Source organism: Rhodnius prolixus, unplaced genomic scaffold (assembly GCF_049639745.1).
Source record: "Rhodnius prolixus isolate KJV_2025 unplaced genomic scaffold, Rpr scaffold_8, whole genome shotgun sequence".
In the NCBI taxonomy this organism is placed as follows: Eukaryota; Metazoa; Arthropoda; class Insecta; order Hemiptera; family Reduviidae; genus Rhodnius; species Rhodnius prolixus.
Genome location: NW_027411593.1, coordinates 19,341,257 through 19,369,137, shown reverse-complemented (window position 1 = coordinate 19,369,137; position 27,881 = coordinate 19,341,257). Strand labels below are relative to the sequence as shown.

Genomic DNA, 27,881 nt, shown 5'->3' with positions numbered 1-27,881 from the left:
TTGTTAATTAATATGTGAATTTCTGATTTTATTTATAGTCCAGTCAAACTGGGATTTAAGCACAGAATAGAAGATAATAAGCAATAAATTGAACAAATCTTTATTTAGCATTTTATTAGTTGACTCTAAAGTCTCGTAGAATCTCGTGTACATGTCACCGGAAATCACTTGTCAAAGGTCACGTAAATCTACATGCTGCTGCTTCGTTTGATGTAGAATTGCGTCGTGAAACAATTTACAACACGGATGATCTTTTGTCGAATGTGCAGACAAATATTCTAAGCTAACGCTGAGCAAAAATGCATTGACGATTAAATAATGAATAACGAAAATAATAATAATATGATCAAATAATAAGTTAACTACGGGGTTGGAGAAATCTTTTTCTTAGATGCACCAGGAAAACTGGTAAAACGTTCCTAATTAGATTGATTCTGGCAACAATTCGATCCCAAAATGACATAGCCTTAGCTCCAAAATAGTTCATTTAACAAGACTGAGCCACAACAATGCGTGGCCGGGTACAGCTAGTTTTTAATGGATTTTACTAAATATTATAAAATGCATATTTCTAGTGAAAAATCGTAATCTAAAATCTGAATGATTACAACAATTTCTCTTACTACAGTAATAGTGGAAGAGAAACTAAAAATTGTGAAAGCTGTGAAATGTGAAACATCATATTTCACTTCCATGAGCATGACAGAAAATTAATGGCCGAAACCGCTTTAACACTTTGCTGAATAAAACTGTTCACTTAATTGAGGTTTTCTCATAAACTATCCAAAAATAGAGGTACAAAAAAAAAAAGATTGATATTTGCTGAAAGATCTTTCTACATCCATTGATTAGTTTTTAGAAATTCCAGGTCTAGAAGTTTCCACCATTTTCTTACCTTTCAAAATATCTGCTTGATTTCTATACTTTTTGTAATACAAAATATGGATTACTAAGCAAAAGAAATTATTGTTATTTTACTGAATAGTTATTCAGCTATTCATTAGCTAATGAAATGTGCTTTCCAACAGGAAACTACTGTGCAAGTAGCTTGTTATCATGTTTTAAAAGTTTTTTCTTGTTCCTAATGACCTCTCACTAATTAGTGAAACTCTGAAATAAACCCATTTAAACGATAATCTTTTTATCTATTCATAAAAGAAACAAGATTTTGCATGAAAGTACCTTAAAACCTATTTGCCACGCAATCCTCGCTCTTAAATTTACTTAGTAAAAATGAAAGCGTATGTTTAAAGCAAAAATATTAGCTTTTTAATTTTTAAAACATGATAGTGTAATACAAAAAATTGATAATTTGTTCTTTAAATTACAGGAAGGGTTAAAATTATTATCACAAAGTGCGATAAATTAGAATACCTCATGTGATGTTTATAGGAGGTTTGCAACTTATTGTTTTAGCCTTACAAAAGAAAAGTTCTTACATATAAATTTATATTACACCTAGAGCGAACAAAAATAAGACATTATAAATGTATTTACTTTCTTTCTTCAATGGCCATCCGCCTGTAAGTGATTGCATAATTTTTTTTACTTAATGTGTTTAAAGAAAATCATTAAAATTGATTAATTTATGTTCACTTGATTCATGCAATCAAGGACTAAAATAAAGTAATAATTGTAATAAGTTTATTTAATTTTATAGGTGTTTTTGGTAATATTCACATCACTAAACTCAATTTATTTGGTTGAATCAGATAAAAAATTACAGTGCCCTCCAGCTTCAAATTTTATTGATAATTATACACAATTTTTTATTTGTAAAAGGTATTTTTGTTATTTTTAATCATGGTTGTTTTGCTTATTTTGTATTTTTCTTCTATTCTGAATGATAAATTCCTCTGTATAATACACATTAGTTCTCTTAAATCATCATTATTTAGGAGCATCGGAAAAGATCAACCAGTTATTTATGCAGTGCAAACTGAAAATCTTGAGACCAGTATGATTACATCAAGTCCATTGATTGTTGTTATCGGTGACATGTTCGACACGACTACACCATTGAATGATCCCATTGTAAAAGGTATTTAGACTAACATAGAATAATAAATTTCTATAATAAGATTCGTTGTTATTAATGGAAGATAATTTATTGATTGCAGCCACTAAAGTTACTGAGAGGATAAAAAGTGTTTATTTTATTTCTTTGTTTCAGCTTATTTATTTAGAGGCTCAGACAATATAGTTTATGTTCAACATCTGCTTACATTTCAGAAAATTTACTGCCCTTTTTCTTATACCCAAATAATTGCACAAACGTTAAACGATTTTTTGCTAAAAATATATTCAATCAATTCAAAAGTAACACCGAACAATACTCATCTGATTGGCTTGGGAATGGGTGCAGTTATAGCTGGGCAAGCAGCGCTTGACATACCCCACGTCAAGTTTAATCGACTTACTGGTATTTAATCATTAAAATTACTTTATTTATTAGTATAAAAACAAAAACAAACAAACCAATTTCGGACATTAATTTTCAAAAAATATCTGTGCTGATCATACTTTGATTTATACTTGTTACTTTAAGATTTATTTAGCACTAAGAACGTATTCTTGAAGCTAAAACAGAGATTCTGTTGAAAGCTTTTAGGATCTCACTGTAAATCCTTCACAAAATCTTATCAACAGCGTTCATTTTGGATTATGTTCTAACATAAGTAAAATTATTTATTATTTGTATTAATAGTTCAACTATTATTTATTTTAAAACTAAGTATTTCAATCTGTCTGAAAATGAAGATACCCTGGGAAGCTCCTTATGCATAACGTCTTTTTTAATCGCTTTCCAAAACGACAGAATTTGTCATCAAGACAAAAAACAGAAGGTCAACTACTTTCTTTATTCAGTTGCAAGTTTCTAAAACTTAAGTGGGATTCATGTATATATCATTGGATGAAAATATTGTAGATTTATTACTTTTCCGATTGTTTAAACGCGGTCGAATAACATTTTAAAAACCCTCGAGTTACACTCAGGGTGTTGTACGAGTATAGGCAGAGGCTGTAGTGTCATCCGTCTTGAACTATGTATATTACCTGTTTGGTTGCTTTGATTCGACAATAGTTCCTTCAAAGTATTTTTATAAATTAAAATGTATTATGTATTTTGAGTTTTTCAATAAAACTTTATTATTATTATTATTATTATTTTTTTTTTTTGGCGCATCAACAGCTGAGGTTATTAGCGCCCTTTATTATTATTATTATTATTATTATTAGTTCCTTCAAAGCAGTCCCTGTGAATTTGTGATTAAGTCCCTTCATAAGTTTAGTTCGGATTCACATCGGATTTTGTTAAGACTAACAATTCCAAAGGGACGCCAAAAATAATAATTATTTTAATAATTTATTTTTATAGAAACTTACAATGGTCCATTATTATAATTTTTTCTTTTATCTTGACTGTTTTAGGTTTAGATCCCACGTTGTTCTTTTCAAGTATACCTTCTGATCCTTATGTCTACCCGTTACGGCCATCGTTAACAGATTTTACGGATGTTTATCATACAAATGTGGGTATGATTGGACGTTTTGACATTATGGGTGATGTTGATATATATTTCAATAACGATGTCCAAATGCCAGGATGTAATAAAAGTTCGTATTAGACTTTTATTTCTTCTTCTTTTTTTTTTTAGTACTTCTACATATTACTTCCTTTTCTTAATACTACTTAATTTCAACGATGCCATTCTTTTATAATAAATTAAAAATTAATTTTCTAGGTAACCTTTGCAGTCATAAGAAGGCGGCTGAATATTATGCAGAAGCAGTGTATTCTTTGCAAGGAATGTGGGGAATTCCTTGTTATGCTGAAGTTGCACTTCATTTCCACCTAAATCAGAACATATTGTGTAAATTTTGTTCAAATATAAATGACATGGTTTTAGTTGGAGAGTATATGTCTTATAAGTAAGTAATAAAAAGAAATTTGTTTGCTGCTTTCGAGCATTTTTATATATTTAAGAATACTCAACGGAAAAAATATTAGTGGGATAGTAAGTATTAATAACAATAATAATAATAATATTTCATCTTTATTCAGAAATAAATGAAGAACAAAATACATTCTTGTAGACATACCACACTGGTCCATGACCGTCGGAGGGAGATGTCTTCTTACAATATTACACTTTATCTACCCATAAATTTTTTCAACAAAAGAAACCAAAAAGAAAATAATATATTTATAATTCAAAAATTAAATTCCTGCACCAGAGAATATCTAAACTTCCATGCTGACTTAGCAAACTTCACTAGACTGTCCCAATCCTTAACATTTTTAGGAAGTCCTTAAATTCACTGTAAATCAATTTGCCTTTTTTTTATATATATATTTCAACCGAAATTCTTTTAAAATAGGGCATATTGCTATAAAATGGAACATATCCTCTTCCTCGTTTCTATTACACAGTGAACATAACTTGAACCTGATAAAAAGTGAGGTGCATAAAGTTAGGCAATGAGTTGTGTGTTAAAGTGTCGTGAATGTTTGGGCGGAAAACAGATTAAAAGTTGTTTTTTATTAATCCTAAAAAAATAAAAGTAAAGAAACAAGAACTGCTCTTAAAAAAGGACCTAAGTAACTAAGCAGAAATAACTCAAGTTCTATTCCAATACTTACACTTATCAGCATCTTTTTTTTGCCCTTGTATTTTAATATGTAGCGTTCAAAATAGTGTAGGATTTCAAATTGCTCACCAAAAAAAGTTCTTATTTAAGGTATTAAAATCGAAAACGCATCTTAACATTTTTTACCAATTACATAAAGATACGAATATAAAAAAAAAATACTTTTTTATTTTCTATATCTGTATTTATTGTACAATGTTTCAGCTTAAGAGGAGCATTTAAAGTACTTACAAACAGTGAACCACCGTATACTAATGGGAAATTTATTAAAATTTTATATATTTAAAAGTTAGTTTTTACAACATTCAACTTCTATGAATTAATGCACATATAATATATGTTCAGTTATTAGAAAAGTGTAAATAATAATTATTAGTAATAAACAAAATTGAATGACTGGCTATTAAACTTCAACATTATTCAAACCTCTCAATAACTGTTCGCACATCCTACTTAGTGTTCGTCCTTTTTAGATTATCTAGCTCAGACTAATGAAGGGTATGTTAATACGTTGGCATTGATATAACTTTCTGACCAGTAACAGTAGTTAAATTGTATGATGCTGTAGATTTGCCCGTCTCGAAATAATCATCAGCACATTTCATGTACGAAGTATGAAGATCTGTATTTTGGATCCTGTTAATCCTTGATGCTAGAACCACTGGTTACCAAACAACCATAAAATATATCTTCCTTAACCTAATCACTACTACTGGTTAAATCTAAACGATTTAAATTACTGCATGAACACCATTAAAGTTTTCGCATTTAATTTAAAAGTTCATAACACTCACAAATTTGCACTTTTTCAGAGAGACAGCCGAAACAATGGGGCCTTGTTTTCCTTAACTTTGTAAAAAGTTTGAAGGAACATTTACCTGAATTGATAGTCTGAAAATGCTCTTGACAACACACTCTCTGAATATCCCTTGCTTGTTGCATTATAACTCCCTTAACTTTGTAAATTAAATAATAATCACTCGTCGGAATATACCTTTACGTACAATCCTTATTCATAGTCACAATCACAGAGTTCGACTACCAACAAACGCCTTAGAAGAAGAAAAAATCTTCCATAACGAGAAAAACCTCTTCTATCGTCCATCTCTTCTTTTAAAGTAGAATTGCTTGAAAATTGATGACTCAATTTTTTATTATAGAACTACATATTTTAGATCAGAATCTCACCCTCGTCTTTCAGTATAGGTCAAAAAATCTTTTTCACATGGCATTAATTAATTATTATTAATTATTAATTAATTATCTCTCAATACTTTCTAAATTGCCGTCCTTCCCTATAACTTTAAGTAGAGGATTTCTTTTATTTCTTTATACCTTCAAAAATAATTCTGGAACTTGCGTCTAATCAATTCCAATTTCTTTTTTGAATTATCTTTAATCTCTTTTGAACTACTTTCAATCATCCTTATCAGATTCGCTTACTCTAGAGAGCTTTTTTTTTTTACAGCCTTCTGTTCTTTAATTTTTATCTTTTGGAGATGGTTGCTTTACCATTCGTTCCCACTGGCCAAATTCTCACTTGTAGAGAAAATATTTGTTCAAACGCATTATTAATCTTTTATTTTACCATCTGCCCAATACTTTGGATCCATTCCTAAGAATGATTCCCCTCTTCAGTATATATAATATATTATATTAAAAACAGTTGTCTGTTGCTCTCTTAAAAAAAAGTAGATAATAATGAAAACTAAAGATAAATATTTGTACAAAGTGATAATAATAAACAAAACTAGTTTTTTTCATATATATGAATGAATCTAATGGCTATTTCCAAATGGTGTTATTACAATTTGAGAACAGGAAACTATAGAAACTTGAACTTATTTTCTAAGAACATTTATTAATCCTACGAGTTCTGTAAGTTCAGCAACTAAACAAAAAGAGAAATAATATTTTCTGGTCCCTAATACATCATTTTGAAGTATTTCAAGTGTGTTTACAGTGATATGAACAAATTTACCTCTGCCCAACATGAGATAAGGCAGTGCAAACAGTCACACTTTATAGTGAAGTTATTTTCCATAAATGAATACTTATGTATTTACTTGCGACTAAAATTACGTATTTGTACGGTTATTAAGGCGTAGGATAAATATTGTTCAATTTAGATTTCGTTAAACGTAATATGTTGGTTAAAAAATAGTATTTAATGAAATTATGGATAAACAGACTTCATTGAAACGGAAAAAATTTTGGGAAGAACGATATACGATGCCACAAACTAAAGAAAAGAGGAAGGGTAAACATTTATTTATACTTAAAGTTAGAAGTTTGAATTTTTGCGTTGACTAACATGAACATTTTTTATAAATTATAAAAGTTACGAATTGACACAACTTTTGGAAATTTCGCTGATCTTATTTTTTTTGCAACTGCATTATTTTTTGTGAGAATTTGGATTTTACTTCTGTAAAACTGGGTTCTTATTATTTTACAAGGGAAAAATTCAACGGTATTATTTTGTGTTGCGCATTGCAGTTCCAACCTCCAAACTTATCTTCTGCGGAAAATTAAATTATACATCAAGGTATCTCAGTGAATATTTTTATAAATTAAAGGTACATATAATTTTTATAATGAATATTTACTTTTAGAATCATTCGCTTTTGTGATAACCTTTTCTGAGCGGTCGATCAAACTTCAGTAAAGATGTTTGAAAACAGTTTTTCTAATCAAAGATGTTTATTTAGCAACACATACTGGTTATTAAACAAACCAATTTTTGGCTTCAATTTGATTTCAGGAATTTGAAATTTATTAAACTTTCATTGCAAAAATTCTCTAAATGAAACATAGACAAATTTTATTCTAATATCATTTGGACCGTTCTGCAATATTTTGCCCCCTCTCTGAAGATTTGCATAATATAACAAATGTTCATAAATTAAAGGAGAATTTGCCACAGAGTTGATAATATTTTTTAAAAAACTTCTTTTACCTCTACTTTTGATGTATTCAAAATAGAATGAACTTAGTTTCTATTCCCTGAACTTGAAGGTCAAACCTGAAGGCCAAAGTAGGGAGGTTAAATATTTTGTGGGTAATTTAATATACAGTAAACGGTATTGTTTCGTTGAGTGTGAAACCTCAGTGATTGTCAGTTTATATTAAAACGGTTAACATTTTGTAAATGAAGTTGTCAATACAAAAATGTGATCATTTAACACTTTTGATAACTTAAGTAGTTATCTTAAAATACCAAGTTGCATTCCAATTTGTTTAAAAAAGGAGTAATTCCTTGAACTAAGTTTCACATTGATCATTGATTGCTTTTCATCAAAAGCAAAATGCCCAAATCAGCTGTAAACGAACAAGATCCGACGACACCTGGTTTGTGATAAAGTTTGACTTAAAAGCTTACTATTTTTTGTTTAGTTATCAACGGTTCTAAGACTGTGAATGATATGCATGAAAATAGTTTATTTCAAGCTTAAAATGGGTCATATATTTCTTGATTTAAAGAATAAATTAATTTTTTAAAAATTAATTTCTATGTAATTAACTAAAATGGTATGAGTAGTGATTGGTACCTGAATTATTGGATGCTGAACCCTGACTTTGTTTTTAGTATTTAAAAATTGTTATTTTAAAATTTGCCATTTATCCTTAGATGCTAGATCATTTGCCATTTTAATAAAAAAATTAACAAATATTGGACGAAAACAAAGGCTTATTAATTTAAGTCTATCTTCTGATCTAAAAATACCTAATTGTGTATTTGCACCTTTACTTATTCAGAAATGAAAGAAATAAATCATTATTACCTTTAACTTTATAGATTTTTATCGCTTAAATTCAAATCATTTTTAACACCTAAAGGTTTTGAATTAATGTTAACAATTTTATCTAGTGCGAGATGAACATTTTCTCATGCCAGACAATCGAAGTCTAGTAGCTGAAAGTTTAGGCAGTGAAATTTCATCTCAAAGGCCTAAAATGGATATTGTCTGCGTCATAGATTTAATTCAACCCCAAAATCTAAATCATCGTAAAAGGGCTCTTGAGGAAATCAATAAAGCATGTATCCCACTCAGCGCTAATTTACAACACATTCAGGTATTTAATCTAATTTTACTTTATGGTTTGTAATATACGTTAAATATTCGTTAAAAATAATAATAATTTGTTTTTCAGTTTGAAAAACTGGATTTTGGTGAGACCAACGTATTAACAGCATTCTATAACGGGGATGTCGCAATTGTGGATTTGTCCATACAAGAACAACAGAGAGCTTTATTCTATCATTTAGGTGTTAGAGAAAGTTTTAAGATGAAAGAAAATATCTTACTCTATAACGATACTGATACTGAAGCTACGATCAGACTTAAGGTAACATTTTCTAAGAGAAATATGATTAATGGCTGTTAATATTTCGTACGAATTTGAAGATTTCTTATTTTTTTTAAAGTCAAGTTTAATTAAAGTTAATAAATTCAGTAATCAACATAGGTTGCTGCTGGAAATTTACCCTATAAAAAAGAATCACTTGTAATACACCAAACTTTTACTCTTATCGCAAGGGTCCCAGTTACCAGTTTTCTACGAAATGAATTTTTAATAAATAATTATTGTTTTTAAACATATTAGTGACGTAAACTAAATTGAAAACAGCAATTTAGATAATAGATTGACGAACTATCTCCTCTAGATATCAATTAAATAAATAAATTTAAAAAAAATAGGCAGCTGGGTTATGTTTTTATCTTCGCTGAAGGTATTCGGACTTAAAAATACCGTGTAAAAGATTTGGACTTTCATTAAAGCAGTTTCTTCAAATTCAGAATTTTACAAAAACATTAATCCTCCCCTGTATTATTCAAATGGGGAAAAAAACCTCACTCGAAGGACACTAGAGGAAATCATAAAAACCCCTCGCAAGGACTTAATAAAAACAATTTTCACAGATAAAGATAGGCAGCAATAAATATTCTGTGTGAATAGTGATAGTAGATATAAATTTTAAAGGGACTGGCTATACATCAATTCTAATGCAACCGAAAAGATCTATTTTGGCTCCCTTAAGTGTTGGTTTGTGCTGACCGTGGTGTCTGAAAAATGTTAAATGTATAAAAAATGAGTCCCTGTTTTACTACAGGGTTCGCTATTCCAAAATAGTTGCGAACAATTTACTTAAAACCACTACCTCCGGAGGGTATTGTGTGTATTCGCATTGTTAGATTCGGATACCTGCAGTATACGCCAAGATCTCTGAAAATATGGCTAGTTCGCCTCGCACTGCAGGCAAGTAGGTAAACATATAAAGAAATCAGCTGGAAGAATTTTACTGGCAGACACATTTTAAGTTTAAGGAAAACTGAAGAATTGTTGAAATGTGGATGGGTTCGTAATGCTAAAAGTAGAAGTCCTTGAATATAGAAGATGTAAAATCCAAGAAAATCACGAAGCTTTTCAGTAAAATGGCAATATAATAATGTAATAAATGTAAAGATTGGTATATCTATGACCTTTCATAGTTGTGATAATTTCTTCACTTACAAACACCACACAGATCATTTTCTTAAAACCATTTTTTCAGGTCATATAGATCTTAAAACTTATATTTTGAGAGTTAAACACGTTATTAGAAATTTTTCACTGTCTCAGTATTTTGTCTCGCAATATTTCCTTTTAGGAGTAGGAAGGGGGAAGTAATGCTGACGTAAATACTGAGAAGTGCATGGATTATTGAAATGCCAGGAAAAAGTTATTAACATTTTTTTTTTCTTTTTGTCAAGACCAATCGACCAAGACTTTAGCAGAAAGAGATAGTTTGAATTTACCTGGTTTGACATAGTAAAAAAGACCTAGACTAGCCCACGGGTTCTCCACATTCTGAGTTAACATTCCACTGTACGATTACTGAACTAAACCCTTCTCAGTAAAATATATAATTTATTTATCAAATTCAGTTGTAATCGAAATCAAAAAATTGTTTCTTATTTTAGCTTACTTGTGGTCTTTATAACTTGATTTGCTATCGTCTTTCTGATTGTGGAGCACATCTTCACGTCAATCCAAGTGGACATAGAAAAGCTGTTGAAGACATTACAATTGAACCAAATAGATATTCGTTATGCCTGAGGCTAACCAAACATCTGCAGGATGTAGAAGTTCAATCAAAGTAAGTTAAATTAGTTTGGCTGATCGAACTGTCACTTTATTTTTATTTTATTGATCAACCATTATACAACTGGCGTATCAGCGAAAAGTGATGATTTTTGTCCGTTCAATCTTGCAGAATTAAATTCGGTAATCATCCTTAGCTTTTAATACGCTTCTTCTACAAGCTTTTAGCATAATTCCTGCATGATTGTTGAAGGGATAGTTTTTGAATTGTATGCAAGAAAGTACTTCAAAACTTATAAATAATAAAATAGTAAATTTGTTTTTTGGACCAGTTTTAGTCCACTTTGACTTTATGATCTCATCAAATGTGTATACAACCGATCATATACATTTTTCAATGTTGTTTATTTTGTTAAAGTCTAGAATTTAATAAAAAAAAAGAAAAACTGAAAATGTTTTTATCCATTCTTTGTTCTAGAGTTCATATAAAAGAAAAATTTCTCGCTGATCTAAAAAAAATACGTGATACAATAACTGGTGAAGAATTATCATCTGCTTTGAAGAATATGCGCAAACGTTTAGATGATCCAAGAGTGCTTTGCGGCGAAGTAGTTTATAGCATGCTCATTTCTTTCAGAGATATACAGGTAAAAAAACAGACCTTGTTAATTGAAGCTCTTTAAATAATAATTTGTAAATATTTTTTTATTAATTATGATTTTCTGGAGCGATGTTGCTTTTTTAAAAATTAAGTTTAAAAGTGAAATAATTAGATAAAAAAGAGATACGAAACACAATTGAGGCGCACCCAGGATTTTTTTTTTCTTTGTATGGTTAATTACATTCCTTATTATTTAAAAACAATGCATTCATTCACATACCATCACTTTCTCAACAAGATTTTTTTCTGACTTTATTATTTACAATATTTAAAGTAGAGGGGGCAGCCGGATTACTCAGCGCTAATTCGAGGTGATATCTCGAATAGTCTAGGAAAACTGGCCACATTCTTTCAGACTGTAATAATGAATTTAGTTTAAGTTACAATTACATTTTTTATAGCATCTAGGATTTTTTTTCCATATAATATTTTTGTGGAGGGGGTTAGCTACTAAACCCTCTTCGGTGCTCATATGAAACGCTAGACTTTTCGCAATTCATAAAGTTTATTCAAGGTTCTATATTTTTCGTCAAAACCTTGTACATTCTGTTGTAGCAAGAAGATGCTTTATTGTAAGAGAACAATTTAGTTTTAATTTCCTGATATGTTTTTTGTGCTTAATTCTTTTGTTTATCAATATTTTTGGTTTATATTTCTGTTTTAAGTTTTGAATTAATATTTAGTTGTATTTTCCTTTATTTGCACACCAGGCTTTAATATATCGTAAGTAAATTGTTTAATATACTTTATTAGTGTTGTTTCCCTTTCCTTTCTGAATTATTTGGAACTGAATTTTTATTAATTCGGTGTGTTTCTATTCTACAATATCTGATAACGATTATTAAATTGTTACCAGATATTCTTTCCAATGTCATTCCAATATCATTTATTTCAAGTGATATTTAGTTATTCCTATAATTACTATTGACTTCTTTTGAAAGAGTAGTATTTTACTTTGCTCCTTTAAAAACTTGCATTAATATAAATTTTTTGTGGACATCTGTGAGTTATGCCAGTCCACTCAGTAGGTTCATAGCATTTTTGCAATCATGTTACTTTAGATTTGTAAAGGGAGCTTTTAAGTAACTCTAAATCGATTAATCGATTTCTCGATTCAGTTTTTGAGTCCGAGACTAATACTTACGTTTATATGGGCGCTTATATCAAATGAGCCACGCATGTTCTAACCCCTATCACAAGCTAAAGACTACATCCAATTCCTCCCTTAACATTGAACTTGCAAGATTCTATGATCTATGACAGAAATCATAAAAACAACTTGTTCTTAGAACTTCTTTCGCGTTGACCAGGCCTAGTGTTTGTATACTCGAGTATTGTCGCCAGTTTTGAATTTAATTTTTTGGGAGATTTTCTTGAAAACTGCTCTAATGTTATTCTTTAAACTTGATTGCAATATTGCATACAAGTAGGTATTTAATAATAATAATAATATTATTATTCAAGGGGAATTCGATTAAGGCAATTCTGGATGCAAGAGAATCCTTTTCCCTCAAGTGCCGTTTCATTGCAGATTACCTCTCATTCCTCTTATTTAACATCAAGAAGGGTTAAATGTTTAGATAAGTTTCAAGTTTAAAATCAATTCCTTGGACCAAAAGTTTTACTTTAATGAACGATTTTTTTTTAAACCTTTTCGAAAATGGCTTCTTACTTTCAAGATCTAGAACTTTTATTTGAATAATATTTAGAATAATTCGATTAAGGATACAACTGTGGGAGGGGGTTGGGTTTCTCTCTAAAGTTTGAGTACAGTCACGGTCTCATCGCCTATGAACAATAAAAAGGGGTTAAATATGTTGGTAAAATTCTGTGTTTGAGTCAAAACGTCAAAATCAGAATTCCTGAAGAGAATGCTCTCAGTCCCTCAAAGGGGAATTGTAGAAGTTTGAATAAAAGAAATGAGTCTTAATTTTCCTACTATCAAAATATCAAAACTGACCAAAAAGCTATTCTATTGACTTTAGTCGTTAGAACTTATGTATCTCCATTTTTTCCATTAAAATAACTTGCTGTTTTCCTGCTCTTGAGAATTAATTGCCCTTTCATACTGCACTGAAGACAGATCGTTTTTTTTTTTTTTTTTACTTTTTCTTTAATTTGCATTTGATAGATTTGCCTTTTATTTTGATAATATATTTTTTTTTCTATTAATTTGTAATTTTAATTATTTTAGTAAAGATTTTTTATAGATTTGTTATTTGAATCTTTTCAAACAAAATTAATTGTTGATCAATTGAATATCTAAAACCAAATATTCATTTCAGGACTATGATTCAATGGTCAAATTGGTGGAAGATTTGGAAACAATACCTAATAAAAGCGACTACACACAAACACCAGTTCTTGAATATTTGTATCCATTTGCTTTAAACAGGTTTGCGTACAATTTCATTTTTTTATTATTTTTTTTAAATTTTTTTTTTTTTAGAATACCGATCCATAGTGTAAAATCGCTCAATGAATCGCCAGCGAATTCGTATGCTTGTCTTAAACCATTTGAGGCCTCAAATCTTGTTACTAAAATTGTATTTAGTTTGTTTGCTACCTTAATATTATAGAAATATTATGCAAAACATATCTTCAAAATAAAAATTATTGCAACCAGCGTCCACATCACTACCTATTAGAGGGGATAGAGGAGAGAAGTCAGCTATCGCTGGTACTCTTTAGATGGGGTGCCAAGGGAGTAGGTCGAGCTTTAGGTGGCGTGGAGGATTGTTTGGTTGCAGAAGAGTAGGCTATGGGATTGGAATGATGAAGAAAGTTTCTATGAAAATTGATGAGAGACGGGTGCGTACCTCAGAGAATATTGAGGTCGATATTATTATATTACGTTATTACATATATAGTCGACGTCGAAGGGAGCATTTTCAAGACAACAGAGGACAACAGTGGATTGGAGTAATTGAATATATGTGTTGGGATTGTTTAGTCGAACCAAAAAGTTTAGATCTATTAGTCCTGACAGGTTTTAGTAGAATTTTGTACAAGTTTAATTTGTTCTTTAGATTCAGCTTTTATTTGGTTCTAAGTAGGCGTCGTAGTAATCAGTATCTCTTATTTATTTGCTATCCTTTCAATGTAGTGTGTTGATTCGAACTGTCAGCTGTCTGGGAAAGAAATCTAGTGTATTATTGGATGTTGGGATAGGATGATTAAAACATTAAGAGTAGTCGATTTTTATAAATCAAAGTATGTAGTAGGATTCGATTGAGTTTAAATGTTTACGAAGGGAGTTAAAGGCTTTTGTGGAAAGGATTCTAGTGTAAGGCAAGATAGAGATCAGGTTGTTGGCATGTGTCGGAATATCAGTAGTAAATATTTACTTTTGATTTTTTACAGGCGTAATCAAATAGGCGATCGAGAGAAAGCTCTGCACGTTATAGAAAAAGCATTGTTAAAGAAAGAGAATCATACACCAGATATGGTTTGTCTTTGTGGAAGAATTTATAAAGATAAATTTGTGGAATCCAAGTATGAAGATCGTACGAGCCTGATTAATGCTATACATTGGTACCGCAAAGGATTTGAAGTACAACCAAATGAATATGCTGGTATAAATCTGGCAACATTACTAGTCATCGATGGAAATGAATTTTCTAAATCTGAAGAATTACAACATATCGGTATTTATCACTTTCACTCTTTTCATTTTAAGTTTAATTTAAGGCATATCAGTTTATTACATCATAGGCTACTAGAGCTTTTACAGTGCACTGTCGGCCCCCGCACATAATTCCCACTCTGTAATCTCTCATGGTTTTGTTTTAATTAACTTCTAAAAGTAATCCATTAAATTTTTCTTACTTTTGTTTTATAGGTATGGTATTAAATAATTTGATTGGCAAGAAAGGTAGCCTTTCTTCTTTGAAAGATTATTGGGATGTAGCAACATTTTTTGAAATAAGTGTACTCGCGGAAGATTACACAAAAGCATTGCAGGCTGCCGAATGCATGTTCAAATTGAAACCACCAGATTGGCAAGTCTAATTTTTTTTTCCTATACTGTTAAATAGAATAAACCTAAGATTTGTTGTTGGTGCCCTTAAAATAAGAGTCAGGATTTTATAATTCCACTTTATTTTATTATAACTTGCATTATTTTAGGTATCTTAAATCAACCATAGGAAATATTTCATTAATTGGCAGATTTAGAAAGAAAACAGAGGATTCAGAAGTTTCTGCCGAACAGAGAATATTCAATTTTTGGATGGAATATTTTGCAGAAGCTTCAAATACAAATTTACAGAACACCATTTTTTTTCATGTCAGTGTACTAATTAGTTTATTCAATAAAAAGAAAAATAAGATAATAATGATTTTTTGTGTATTTTATACTATAAATAACATTATTTAAGAATTTGAGATATTAGAACTTTTTTCTTCTAAAGTTATTTCTTTTGATATCTCTACTTTGTATTTTAGCTACAGTTAAGATTACACTGATAGGTCGTTTGATGGACTACTTTTAGGCGATAATGCCTATAAGCCTTTTTATAAAAAATTATATCATGAAATAAAAAAAAAACAGAATTAGGCTAAAATATTAATATCAGAGGTTCTATTTTCAAAATTTCTTTTAGGAAGTGACCAATTTAATGAGTTTTGCGTACAGTGAACGATCATAAGTAAACATAAATTTAAAACATCACACCAAATAAATTCCAAGAGCAAGACCGGGAATGAAATTTGAATAGTTTGATTTCGGTTTGAAGATTACGAAAAATAATTACAAGTAATTTTTGGCGGAATTCTTTGATTTCATTATTCTTTATTGGCAAGAAGGAAACCTTCCGTTGTTACACAAGAGTATTGAGATGTAACAATATGTTTGTAATTATTAAATATTACACAAAACATTTGCAGTTTGTTGAAGGCGAATGCAAATTGAAGCCACCTACTGATATCCTGATGGTTGATTAGGGCGCAAAACAAACCATTCTTTAGAGACTTCCTAATAATGCCCAACCTGACTCGCGTTAGATTTTTCAATACCTAAGGCACCTTCTAACACTGAAGCTTGCTCCCAGTAATGTGAACAGTAGCCCTGCATTAAATAAATATTACGGAGGTAATAATTGCACAAATTCACTATCATACTCACACATCTCCAACTGCATTTTGCTAAAATTATAGTTGACTTTTCTCATATATTATCTGGAGGAAGTTACAGTTTTAGTTCTCACAGATTTAGGCTTTACAGAGCCATCTTTGCACCTTTTACACTTAACTGTTATTTGGATTTTTTAAGAGAATTCAGCTTTACACTCACACGCCAAAATATTCCCTGAAACTTTTTATTAAAAAAATATGCATGCACATGATACTCCCAATATTTGAAACCGTTGAAAATCTAGCGACCGAAATCTTTTCACAGTCGCGATAATTACACTTAACGACAGAAATTTGACCCTTCCCTAACGTGAAGAAAGAGCGAAATTCGGAATTTTATATTTAAGTTTAAAGTAGCACCAGAGAGGATTTATAAAATTAATTACACAAAATAATCGAGATAATATTTGCAACTGGTAGGCCAACTTAGATTACAAACTAAAAGAGAGCAGGAAAACTAGAAATCCTAGAAATAAATTTAAATATATTATTTTTATTACGTTATTTTAGATAAGGAAGTGTAAGTTTCTAACATTGCATCACAGTGTTGACTATATAAACATTTTATTCACCCTGAAGAATTTAATACTGATAAGATAGGTCACTAATGATACTATTTGTAAGTTAGATGTTATAAAAAATGTTACATAAAAATTGTTTCTAATATCCCTGAATGTTTAATTTAAATTTAATAAGTAATTTTATGTATAACAGAATTCTAGATATATTATTAACAAGGAGGCATGTTTTTTAAAAATGGGGTGTGACATTCACCCGGGTTTCTCTTAATAATTAAATTTTGGTGGAACTTAGAATTTGTACACAGAAGATTGTTTGCGTCAATGTTAAAAAGTTCATTGAAATAATAAAACTTACTTTTACAAGTGGAAGAGAAAGAAAAACAGAAAATTACGTTTTGACTTTCTCTTACTGCAATTCATATAATAAAATAAATATAATAAAAAATCCACAAAAATATAATTAACTAATTAATTAAGTCATTAATAAAATGGCATATCCTCTCAGCCTATTTTCTTCAATTTTGGAAATCACATCATTGAATTCCTGTTAGCATTATAAAGTTAACCATGCACAATATATCTAGCCGTGCAATTCATCACTCTAAAGGGAAGTTAAATTCTACCACTCCCAGACTACCGAGAGAAGCATTTGCGTGGCAAGTTATTCAAACAAAATCTGTAGAGCTACATGAAGTTGAAAGACTTGCAAAGTAATAGATTCCAGCACTTTGTTTTAAAAATATTTTTTTTTTTAACATTTTAGATTTTGGTGATGGAACCATCTAAAGTTTTGATGCCCAGCAATGTAACAGTGAATTTAGAGGATGATGAAAAATCGCTTACCATATGTAATGTGTGCCTTCGTTGTGAAAAAGGTACTAATTGTCGCCAGGTACATAGATGGGTTTTTACAGCCAGCATGATCCGTAGTGTAAGGTGGGTTGCATTTAATTTATATTTCAGTTGAATTAAATGATTTCTTTAAATGATAAAAGAAAAAAAATCTTGATTTATTTATCAAAGTAAATGAAAAAAATGAAGCCTTCAAAAGCAGTTGTGTGGTTTGTGGCGCAAAACGCCTAGCTTTTCTATTCGTAGCAAAAGAAGCGTTATCTGCCTCTAACTATCACGTCTGAACCTAAAATCTCATGCAATATAGTTTGTACAATAAATTACTTTTTACATGAAAATTAACTCTCATACTTAATTTAACTTTACTAATTTTCTTACTGCTCTTTTTAGCCTATACAAAAGAGATGAAAGATGTTTATTCCTTTATGTCCATCAAAATTCAGATGATTTTCAAATGTACTTTCCTACAGTGTTATTGCGACAAAGGTTTTATGATTTAATTTTGGAAATGACTGCAGACCAAGAGGGGATGGTGACTGAGTTAGATTCGGAACAGCTTAAGGTATTTTCATTTCTATTTTCGCCCGAAAATAGTGATTTTTAGAAGGAAATTTTGCACATTTTTCTTTACATTGAAATATAAGAAATAGTATTGTAATATATTGCAAATGTAGTTTATTTACGTAGGGTTTATCTTAAAACAGTAAAATATACTTCTGTTGTGTATAATATTTCTTTTGGTTTTTGTTTATATCTTTTGTTCTTTAAAAAAAATCTGTCTATTTCTGAATGTTATCCATTTTCAGAAACATGGTTTATCAGGTTTTGTTGAGAAATTTCCTCTTATGAAGCTTCTGCATGCCCCCACTAACTCAGACTATATTCACTAATTGGGTCAGATGTGGTTGCAAGTTACAGAAAAAGCTCTTTATGTAGAAACCAAATTTTTCTACACGAACTGATACTCCAGTTTCTTAATATTGATGAAATTCAAAAATCTTTCAAGATGGAAGACCTGCAAGCATGCTAAGATCGAATTTTTACATGATTACATATTCTCTTTGCGAGGAGTAAGAGAAAGTAAACAGTGCTTTACTTTCTCTTGTATATAAATAGTTTTCTTCTTTTCTTAATATTGTTTTCTTTGTTAATTTCAGTTTGAATACGAACTGGATGACAGTGGTAAGCGTATAATACTTGGAAAGGGTACCTATGGTGTAGTTTACCAAGCAAGGGATTTAAATACTCAAGTTGGGATCGCTGTCAAAGAAATTCCTGAAAAAAATTTAGGGTAAGATGTCTTGTAAATAAATATGTGTGTACAAGTCCTGCTTTAAATTGAAATTTAGAATCCATAGAATACAAAAACTAATTTCTATAAAATTAACAGCGATGTTCAACCTTTGCACGAAGAGATCAAACTTCATTCTCAACTTCGACATAGAAACATTGTGCAATATTTAGGCTCAGTTTCTGAAGATAACTTCTTTAAAATCATCATGGAACAAGTGCCGGGAGGTAATTATCAGTTAAACAGTTTTCTCTCTTTATTTGACAGTTTTTGGTATTCCAGCATTGGGTGAAAATTTTATAACTTTTAACGTAGTTGATAGGCAATAGGTTGATAGGAGAAAGAGACAAAAATTTGTTTTTAGTACTAAAATAAAATAAAAAAGAATTTAATGTATGTATATAACAAAGATTGGTTAAACAACTAATTATTTATTTTGAATTTCGAATTCCAGGAAGTTTATCGGCCCTTCTTCGGTCAAAGTGGGGTCCTTTGAAAGGTAGTGAATCCACAATTGCATATTATACAAAACAAATATTGGAAGGGTTAAAATATTTACATGATCAGAAAATAGTACATAGAGATATCAAAGGTATTTTTGTTGTTGTTGTTTCAACAGTAATGTACATTCATTAAGTTCCATTTTATTTTTTCTGAATGTGATAGTAATCATTACTAATTGTTTAATTTAGGTGACAATGTACTGGTGAATACATACAGTGGGGTAGTTAAAATATCGGATTTTGGTACATCAAAACGATTGGCTGCATTATGTCCAAATACTGAAACATTTACGGGTACTTTACAGTACATGGCGCCAGAAGTTATTGACAAAGGACAAAGAGGATACGGAGCTCCGGTATGTTAGTTTTTGTTTTATTGAAACAAGTTGCAATGCATGCTTTTCCAATTTAATTTGGGTACATGTAATTTAGATGTATCGTTTGTACCAAATCGTAAAAGAATTAATGGAGATATTTCAAGTTGAAATGAATGCTGACCAGTTTTTACGAAATCTGCTCATATGTTTGGTTGAAAGTAAACGAAATTATTTAACATACTAATAGTTTTAAAATTCTGGTATTTTCGTTTGTGTGAACACAAATTAAATTGAGATCTGAGAATCATTCCTTTTTATCAGTTTCCAAATTTGTTAAAAATTATTAAGAGGGATTCTACCGGAAGCTACTTGAAAGACCCAACTTCTCACACGCGAAAAGATGAGAGGTTTCTGATCAAGGTATGAAGGAAATCTCAAAGTTCTTTCCAAAAATGGGTAAAAACATTGACGACTAATAAGTAATGTAGAAGTTTTTTGTTTGAACAATGTCAATTAATAATGAGGAAGTTGAAGAAAAATCCAGTTATAACAAGTCCCTGATAAAATAATAAGGGAAAGGTGAGAGCAGTGGAAAATTACTAAGCATTAAGATCAGGTGGGAATTCAGATTTGGGAATTAATTAATGGAATTTAAATAAAATAACCTCATTCCAAGGGACTCTACATGCACAGATTTGTCTTACATAGCATGTTTACGGACAGATTTCATTTCTAATCCTTCCCTTTTGCAGTCTTTAAAGCTCTGATTGAAATACATTCCATAAAAAAAGGCTAATAATTCTGTAAAAGTACAGAGAATGCAGTGGGAGAGGTTCAATATTATTGTCAGACTGACATAATTATTGTGAATAATTGTACTAACCAGGAGAATATTAGGCTTCGCTTGCTATTCGGTTTCCTCTCAGGGTATTGTTGACCGAAAAAGCTAGCCTCTTACATTCTAATGTGATGTTACCTGCGAATTCTGTAGGGAGGTGGTAACTAACTGTGAGTCCACAATTGGAAGAAAATTTTTAAGCCTGTTTAATCACAGGTCGTGAAAGAAGATTTTCTTTCTCCTTGACCTTAGAACTCACCTCATATTCGAAATTTTTGTTCTATTGCAGGCCGATATATGGTCATTAGGATGTACGATCGTTGAAATGGCAACTGGAAAACCACCATTCATAGAGCTTGGCTCTCCTCAAGCAGCTCTATTTAAAGTTGGATTTTATAAAATACATCCTGCAATACCTGATGAACTATCTGAAAAAGCTAAGGCTTTTATTTTGCGATGTTTCAATGGTGATCCTAGCAAACGAGCTACCGCTGCTGAACTGCTTGAAGATCCTTTTTTGAGCGAGTGAGTATCCGTTTTTTAAAAATAAATATTTATTTTATTATTGACAATTTTTTAAAACAATTATTCTTTACAGAAAGAAAAAATCATCACGAGCATTGGTTGCCCCGCAGGAATTGAGCAGAAGTGTTTCAATGCCAGCTGACAGAGTGAATAAAACAATGCAATTATCGCAGTCCACAAACTCTGTAAACAGTACTAGTAACAGTACCAACACTACATTTCAGAGGATGAATACTACTGAAGAAGTGTTAGTATAGTTGTAACACATATTTTTGCTAAAAAATGATCTTTATTTATTCTTTATAAGTGGAACTGAACTCCATTTAAAATGTAGTATCAATTCTTAGTGAGTTAGCCCAATTTTAATTTATAAATATATCTCTTTATAAGTAGGTACGTTTTACCGCCTTGATTTAAATGAGATTGTAATAGTCTTGATTGGTTAAATGAGTGTAGATTGTAATATATCGTTTATTTGCCTTTCCAAACTTGAAAAAGTTTATTGATCTACTTATTCGTCGTATTTCTACGCATTTTTTTTTATAAATAAATTGGCCGTTTTAGAGAAAATAGTAGTCAAAAACGTTTTCATTAAAATGTGCAACGGCTCAAATAGACGGCGAAGTTGTATGAGATTAAAAAAAAATTTATTAATATTTTAAAAAATATTGTTACTGACATTGGTGAAGCGTTAATGTAACTTAAAATAACTAATATTATTATTTTACTGTGAAGTGAATATAAGTAGAATACTGAAAAATATTGAGGCAAATAGAACTTCAATGAAAAACAAAAGAATGAGACAAATACAAGAACAATCAAATTCTTGAATAAATCAATTGATTAAAAAACAAATCAAATTTCATGATTATTTTAAGAGTAAAACTTTCAAGAGAGCTTCATAAGTTATTGTCAGTTCAAGAGATTTGGAAACATACATCAGTCACTCTACTAATTTCTTACATACAGACTACTTTCTTTGGTTGTGAAAATTCTTTTAAAAATTTAGTTTATCGTAACACTTAATTATCCTCATTATAGAGACCGAAGGAAGACATAATGGTAAATTTTGCCTAGGGTCTGAAGTGCTGCTTTGCTTAACTTGAGGCTATATGCAGCTACATAACTTAGTTTTATTTTGAATAATTCAAGCATGTTTCAGTTGTTATTAATTGATTTGATTAACTAACTTCTATAAATTTGTACATTTTGGAATTAACAAAATCACACTGGAACAAAAATGAAAATTTTTTATTTCAACAAAAACAATTTTGGAGTTTGAATTTTTTAAGTAGAAAATTTGAAAATAGTTTATTTTGATTGCAAGGAAAGTCGACAATCGCTTTATTATAACTGGTTTTATGATTATCCTATTTTTTTTTACTTTAATGTTATGAAATTATTATTAACTCTTTTCTTTAATTATTTATTGATTATAAGTATCTCCTTGCTATTAATACTAATGCTTATTGGAATTATTTTTGTAAGTTGAATGTGTTTTGTGTGTTTGTGATGATTCTGACAGTGTAAGCACCCAATCATGCGACAGCAAATCTCCGTCAACATTAGCACCTATTGTCATGCCTCCAAGGGGTCATTCAATTAGCAGGTAGGTTTCTAATTTATTGCATTATTTTTATGGGAAATAATGATTACTTATAATTGTACAGAAATGTTAATTTTCCAGATAAGATTAATAAGTATACTAATATACTTAATAGTATATACTTATATACTAGTGTACTTAGAGTAATTTATTCATGGTTTTAAAAATGATATAAAGAGTAATTAAGAGTATATTGCAATGCTGGGGCTGTTAAAAGCTATTGAATTGATTTGAAAATCGTTGCTTTATTACTGAATGAAGCTTGCTGATAAAATGATAAACCCTTTAGTAGTTTTGCCAATGCTTTATTTTTGTTCCACTCTCCGACAGTTCTTAAGTAAAAGAATGAAAGATTTATTCGCCTGAAAAGCTAATAGCACTTGCCAATTCAGTCCTTTTTTATTTTAGCTCTTAAATTAGAGCTTTGTTGCTTTTCACTAATTTTTTTAAATTAAATATAACCTTTCTGGAATATTTTTATAATAAAGGACTTCTTTTTAGTATAAGGACCCCTGAGATTGAAGAGATATCGCCATTATCAAGACGGAGTAGTTACGGTGGTGTAATGTCGCCGGAAGTGGAAGGTGGGCCAAAACCTCCATTGGAGCAAGATGGATTCTATCTGATGAAAAAGGATAGCCAAAGAAGGAAGACATTATCAGAAGTGTTATCAGATGATAAGGATAGCATTTGTTCAGTGTGGATGGAAAGGATACATAATGAATTGACTGATGCTACACCTCTCTTGGACGAAGTATGTATTCATTTCCTGTTCTGCTTATTGATTCGATACATATTCACTTTGCAATTGCGCGATTTATAAACATTAAGGGTTTCTAAAGAATTCCCTTTTCTGTGGGTTGCTACATTTCATTCATTCCTGTGTAATTCTCAAAAAGTACCAAAACACCTCGAGCTGTGATGGGGCTCGATCCTAATGCATGCCCATTTGTTTACAAATCACTCCCGAAAAATTTAATGGAAATCAAAGGCCTGCCACCTATCACACTCTTTCGTCTAAGGATTATTCATCTTTTCAATGGTTAATTTTCTTACTACTAGAACCTTCACCAATAACAGCATTCGTAGAATTCCTTGAATCCACATATTTACAGGGATTCTTGTTTCTTGTGGTTAAAGATGCGCTGATGATAATAGTACTTATTTCGATTAAATTGAAGAAGTACAGTAATTAAGTTTTACATGTGTTCTAATTTAAGGTGTACTCTTTATGCCCTACCAAAATTTCCTTCACGCGATGGCCTGCTTAAGTTGGCTTTGTTCGGATGCACAGTGCGGTTTTCTCATCCCTGCTCGATTCAGTCTAATATCAGATACGTCTAATCATCAGACGTAAAGTCTTTAGACTTTCACTTTTAAAACGATAATTTATATATTCAGCTTTTCATCCCTTCATATTATATCGTTGCGAGTGTTCTATTTTCATTTAAATTGTTTCAGGCAAAATATTTGGGATATATTTTCCGGTTTTAATAGTTAGACAATTTATTGTAAATAGCGAATGATATTTTATTTATTTATTTATTTATTTTATTACAGGATCATTTGCAAGTATTAATTAAAGCAATTCGAGATTACGTTACTGATCGTAACAAAGAAGGAATGGAAATGTCTATTAATAAATTAAAAGAAGAATTTAAATCAGATCCTACATTCCATTTATATCTAGCTTTAAATTCATTTCAGGAAGCGGTAGATTTTTTTACTTTTTTAAAATGATTAATGTGACAAAAACTATTAGCTTACAAAAACATTTTTTATGTTATTTTTTTTTTAGGTGAATAACGTTCTAAGATTGAGAAAGATCAAACCACATTGGATGTTTGCGTTAGACAATTTGATTCGCACGGCAATTCAGACTGCTATTAATATTATTTCACCAGGTTTTGTCTTCTCTTTTTTTTTATTTGAAATTTTATTCGTTGCCTTGAGAGATTTCATAGGATCTGTGAAAGGTTTTCCTGTAGAAATCGATACAAAGTTTTAGAGGTCGGTAGGCAGAAAGATAATGTAAGAGGTCGGTAAGCAAAACGAAATATTACAAATTTTAAAAGGATAAAATGAATCTAGATATCTAATTCTAGAGTTTGTGCTGTAATTCGTGCTTTACGATTTTTTTTTTCTTTTTTGTTTACAAATTACAAGCTTAACAGTATTTTGAAAAGTCATTATAAAATTTTATCCATAGCACAAAACCATGAGTTTTTTGTTTAATGATGACTACAAAATATGTAGTCATATGTATATTGTTTATGGCTACAAAATAAGATTGTTTTTTTTCCGTCGCAAGTAAAAATCTGCACCTTAGTTCCCTTACACTTCATATATTCTGAAATGTCCAAGAGTTCATGACCCTGAAACAAAAGAGACGTCACCGTTAATAATAAATTTTCTAACATTTGAGTATAGAATTTACTCTATAAATATTTGTGCCCATTTTATTTTTATAGCAGATAACATGATTGTGATGTAACATGTAACATGACAAAAAACATTGGATGTTGATGTTTAGTATACATATTCTTCATCTCTCTCGTTTTTTTTTTCATTTTTTTCGGAACTTTCTACCATACTTGTTTTCATCGTGGAAGACCTTCCAATATTTCTTTCGGAATTTCTTTTTTCCATTTTGCTTTAGGAGCAAAAAGCGGCTTAAGAACGATTTTCATAAAATGTTTATTATATAAATACAATAAACAGATTTACTGATATTATTTATTATATATTTTCAAGACAATTAGAGTTGGGGCTAAAGAAAATGTGAAATTAAGTTTTTCTTTTAAGAGCCTAATCCAGTGATTCTCAACCTTTTTTTTGTCGTGGCACACTTTTAACAATTTAAAAATTTGGGGGTACAGTAACAATAAGATAAGTTTAAAAGTATTTTAGTTATCAATAATACACTGTGTAAAATAGTTTGTTTATTTTCAATATAAAATAAAATAATATGCACTACAAAAACAACAGTATATGTTTATTAAGGGATTAATTACAAGTTAATAATAAGAATACTTTTAATGAGAAATTTGAGCTTGATGTTTTTTTATAATTTCGTTTATAATTTGGTCGTATTAATAAATTATAATTATATAATTATATATAATGCTACTCTCATATCTATCGTGTTCACTGGCCTAATCAGTATAGTGTATAATGTTTCTTCTTTCTATAATATTTGGGACAATGAAAACGGAAATAATCTTTAAATAATTTTTACTTTTTGTGTTATTTGTGTATATCTCATTAATTTAAAGAAAATTATTCTTTCTAGAACTGCAAGCAAATTTAGCTGGAGATTGTGGCAAATATGAAACAGGACCAGGCGGTCAATCAGAGAGTACGCCATCAGTTATTTCCACAATAAATTCTCATCATACCAGCATTAGCTTTCAAACTTCTAGCAAATTAAGATACCATAATCAGTTCAATAATCTCAAATTGGAAAATGCTAAGTAAGAAATTGATAATTCTTTGCTTTGTATGAATAGCCAGTTCTTTGGGATATTGTGGTAATGTGCAATTTGTAGATATTGTATTTGTTTTTAACAATATAATAATTGCTTAGATTACTCGAAGAATATGTTGAATCGCAGAGAACATTACAGAATTTATTGAAGGAAATGGTAACAGCTGAAAAGACGATGGTAGAAGTGGTAAAAGATGTGATAGATGACCTTACAAGTATTTCAAGTTCTATCATCCAATTGGGGAAAAAGAAGAAGTGAGTTAAAAGCAAGAAGATGTCTGCATTTTGTTTTTTGTTCAGCTATTTATTAATTATTTTCTAATTGTTAATTCAGTAAAGTTGAAAGTGATGATGACAACATAAGGAATAATAATATCCTTCCGGAAATAAATGTTACTGACAGTAATACTGACGTAAATCTGGTGAAATGGTTACAGTCACTTCATTTAGATCAGCAATCTGTAGACAAGGTGCTTAATTTTGTTTTCCCCCAGTTGTTGTTGTGACAGTATTTTCCTATTTTTTAAAGTCCTCGAAATTTTGAATTTATTAAGGATATTCTTTTCTAGTTCCTCATGGAAGAATATTGCTTAGATGATATACTGCATTATGTAAGTCGAGATGATTTGAAGAGAATGAATCTTCGGTAAGTTAGTTTGTTCCACTAATATGATGCTACAGTCTAACAAAAATATCGAATTTAACATTTAACATTTAGACTGAAAAGCAAGAAACTAACCAACGCTACAAACTTCTCGACAGACTAACGCTCAGTTCTATTGTATCTAACCTCACTATCCATAATGACCTCAAAATCCCTTTCATTACAGATCTTGCTAACACTAGTTTCTTCAAATTTCATTCCTCTACAGCAGTTCATCCTAACCCTCTCATAGAACACCTATCTACCTCCACATTACCAGGTAATCCTCTAAGGAGATTGAAGAGTAGATGGCCCCGTGATGTTCTCTTATCGTGAGAGCAAAGCACGTTACTGGAGTGACACCTTCTCCACTCATGATTTTCTTCTATTTCTTTTCTCTTTCACCATATTTGCTTGTTGCAACAACTGTTGCAGTGGTGAATTACAATAAAAGATTAAAAAAAAACAAACGTTTAGTTAAACTAATTTACCGAGCAATAAATAATTTACCGGTCATGTCTTACATTTCATACAGCTTCAAAGATATTATCCAGTTACCATCATATCTGAAGAGAACTTAAGTCTCAGTTATAAAGTTACTATCGCATTAAATTTTATCTCGCAGATAAATTTTAAACTACTTTCTTCTGTTCATTTTAGATTCCTCCTTCTTTGTGAAGTGAACATTCAACACACTTATTAGCATATCAACCTTCCAAAAAAAGGTGCATAGTTAGTTTCATTAGACTCAATACAGTAAGTAC

General features: G+C 30.2%; 2 protein-coding genes and 2 long non-coding RNA genes across 13 annotated transcripts in view; 2 read left to right on the top strand and 2 right to left on the bottom strand.

The window, feature by feature from the left end:
• The first annotated feature begins 1,350 nt into the window (after positions 1-1,350).
• Positions 1,351-5,048, top strand: LOC141450993 (phospholipase A1-like). Its single transcript, XM_074121971.1, has 7 exons — positions 1,351-1,523; positions 1,661-1,782; positions 1,899-2,041; positions 2,174-2,422; positions 3,433-3,618; positions 3,747-3,933; positions 4,858-5,048. The coding sequence occupies exons 1-7, from the start codon at positions 1,488-1,490 to the stop codon at positions 4,937-4,939; spliced, it is 1,005 nt and encodes a 334-aa protein (XP_073978072.1). The 5' UTR covers positions 1,351-1,487; the 3' UTR covers positions 4,940-5,048.
• Positions 3,626-17,357, bottom strand: LOC141450994 (uncharacterized). The gene is made up of 2 exons (XR_012456485.1): positions 16,527-17,357; positions 3,626-3,856 (listed from the first exon to the last, which is right to left on the bottom strand). It is a non-coding gene; the product is annotated as an uncharacterized lncRNA (long non-coding RNA).
• Ask1 (apoptotic signal-regulating kinase 1) overlaps positions 6,602-27,881 on the top strand; it is a 30,111-nt gene continuing 8,831 nt past the window's right edge. For 6 of the 10 annotated variants that reach the window (XM_074121965.1, XM_074121964.1, XM_074121966.1 and 3 more), the window contains exons 1-25: positions 6,605-6,913; positions 8,525-8,730; positions 8,809-9,003; positions 10,620-10,795; positions 11,219-11,387; positions 13,687-13,796; positions 14,765-15,048; positions 15,243-15,402; positions 15,530-15,689; positions 17,819-17,991; positions 18,298-18,469; positions 19,065-19,198; positions 19,298-19,425; positions 19,653-19,790; positions 19,891-20,057; positions 21,146-21,381; positions 21,455-21,628; positions 22,907-22,990; positions 23,489-23,741; positions 24,548-24,700; positions 24,786-24,891; positions 26,280-26,460; positions 26,574-26,729; positions 26,809-26,944; positions 27,044-27,120. In XM_074121965.1, the coding sequence (XP_073978066.1) occupies positions 6,832-6,913; positions 8,525-8,730; positions 8,809-9,003; positions 10,620-10,795; positions 11,219-11,387; positions 13,687-13,796; positions 14,765-15,048; positions 15,243-15,402; positions 15,530-15,689; positions 17,819-17,991; positions 18,298-18,469; positions 19,065-19,198; positions 19,298-19,425; positions 19,653-19,790; positions 19,891-20,057; positions 21,146-21,381; positions 21,455-21,628; positions 22,907-22,990; positions 23,489-23,741; positions 24,548-24,700; positions 24,786-24,891; positions 26,280-26,460; positions 26,574-26,729; positions 26,809-26,944; positions 27,044-27,120 (4,010 nt within the window). In that variant the 5' untranslated portion in view covers positions 6,605-6,831. Of the gene's footprint in view, positions 6,914-6,977; positions 7,233-7,491; positions 8,005-8,049; positions 8,185-8,524; positions 8,731-8,808; positions 9,004-10,619; positions 10,796-11,218; positions 11,388-13,686; positions 13,797-14,764; positions 15,049-15,242; positions 15,403-15,529; positions 15,690-17,818; positions 17,992-18,297; positions 18,470-19,064; positions 19,199-19,297; positions 19,426-19,652; positions 19,791-19,890; positions 20,058-21,145; positions 21,382-21,454; positions 21,629-22,906; positions 22,991-23,488; positions 23,742-24,547; positions 24,701-24,785; positions 24,892-26,279; positions 26,461-26,573; positions 26,730-26,808; positions 26,945-27,043; positions 27,121-27,881 lie in introns of those variants that run through there. The other 4 variants (XM_074121969.1, XM_074121967.1, XM_074121970.1 and 1 more) reach the window with 4 other exon arrangements.
• The window catches only part of LOC141450996 (uncharacterized), a 37,233-nt gene continuing 34,438 nt past the window's right edge, over positions 25,087-27,881 (bottom strand). Inside the window, exon 3 of the long non-coding RNA XR_012456489.1 lies at positions 25,087-25,362. This is a non-coding gene — a long non-coding RNA (uncharacterized lncRNA). The remainder of the gene's footprint in view (positions 25,363-27,881) is intronic.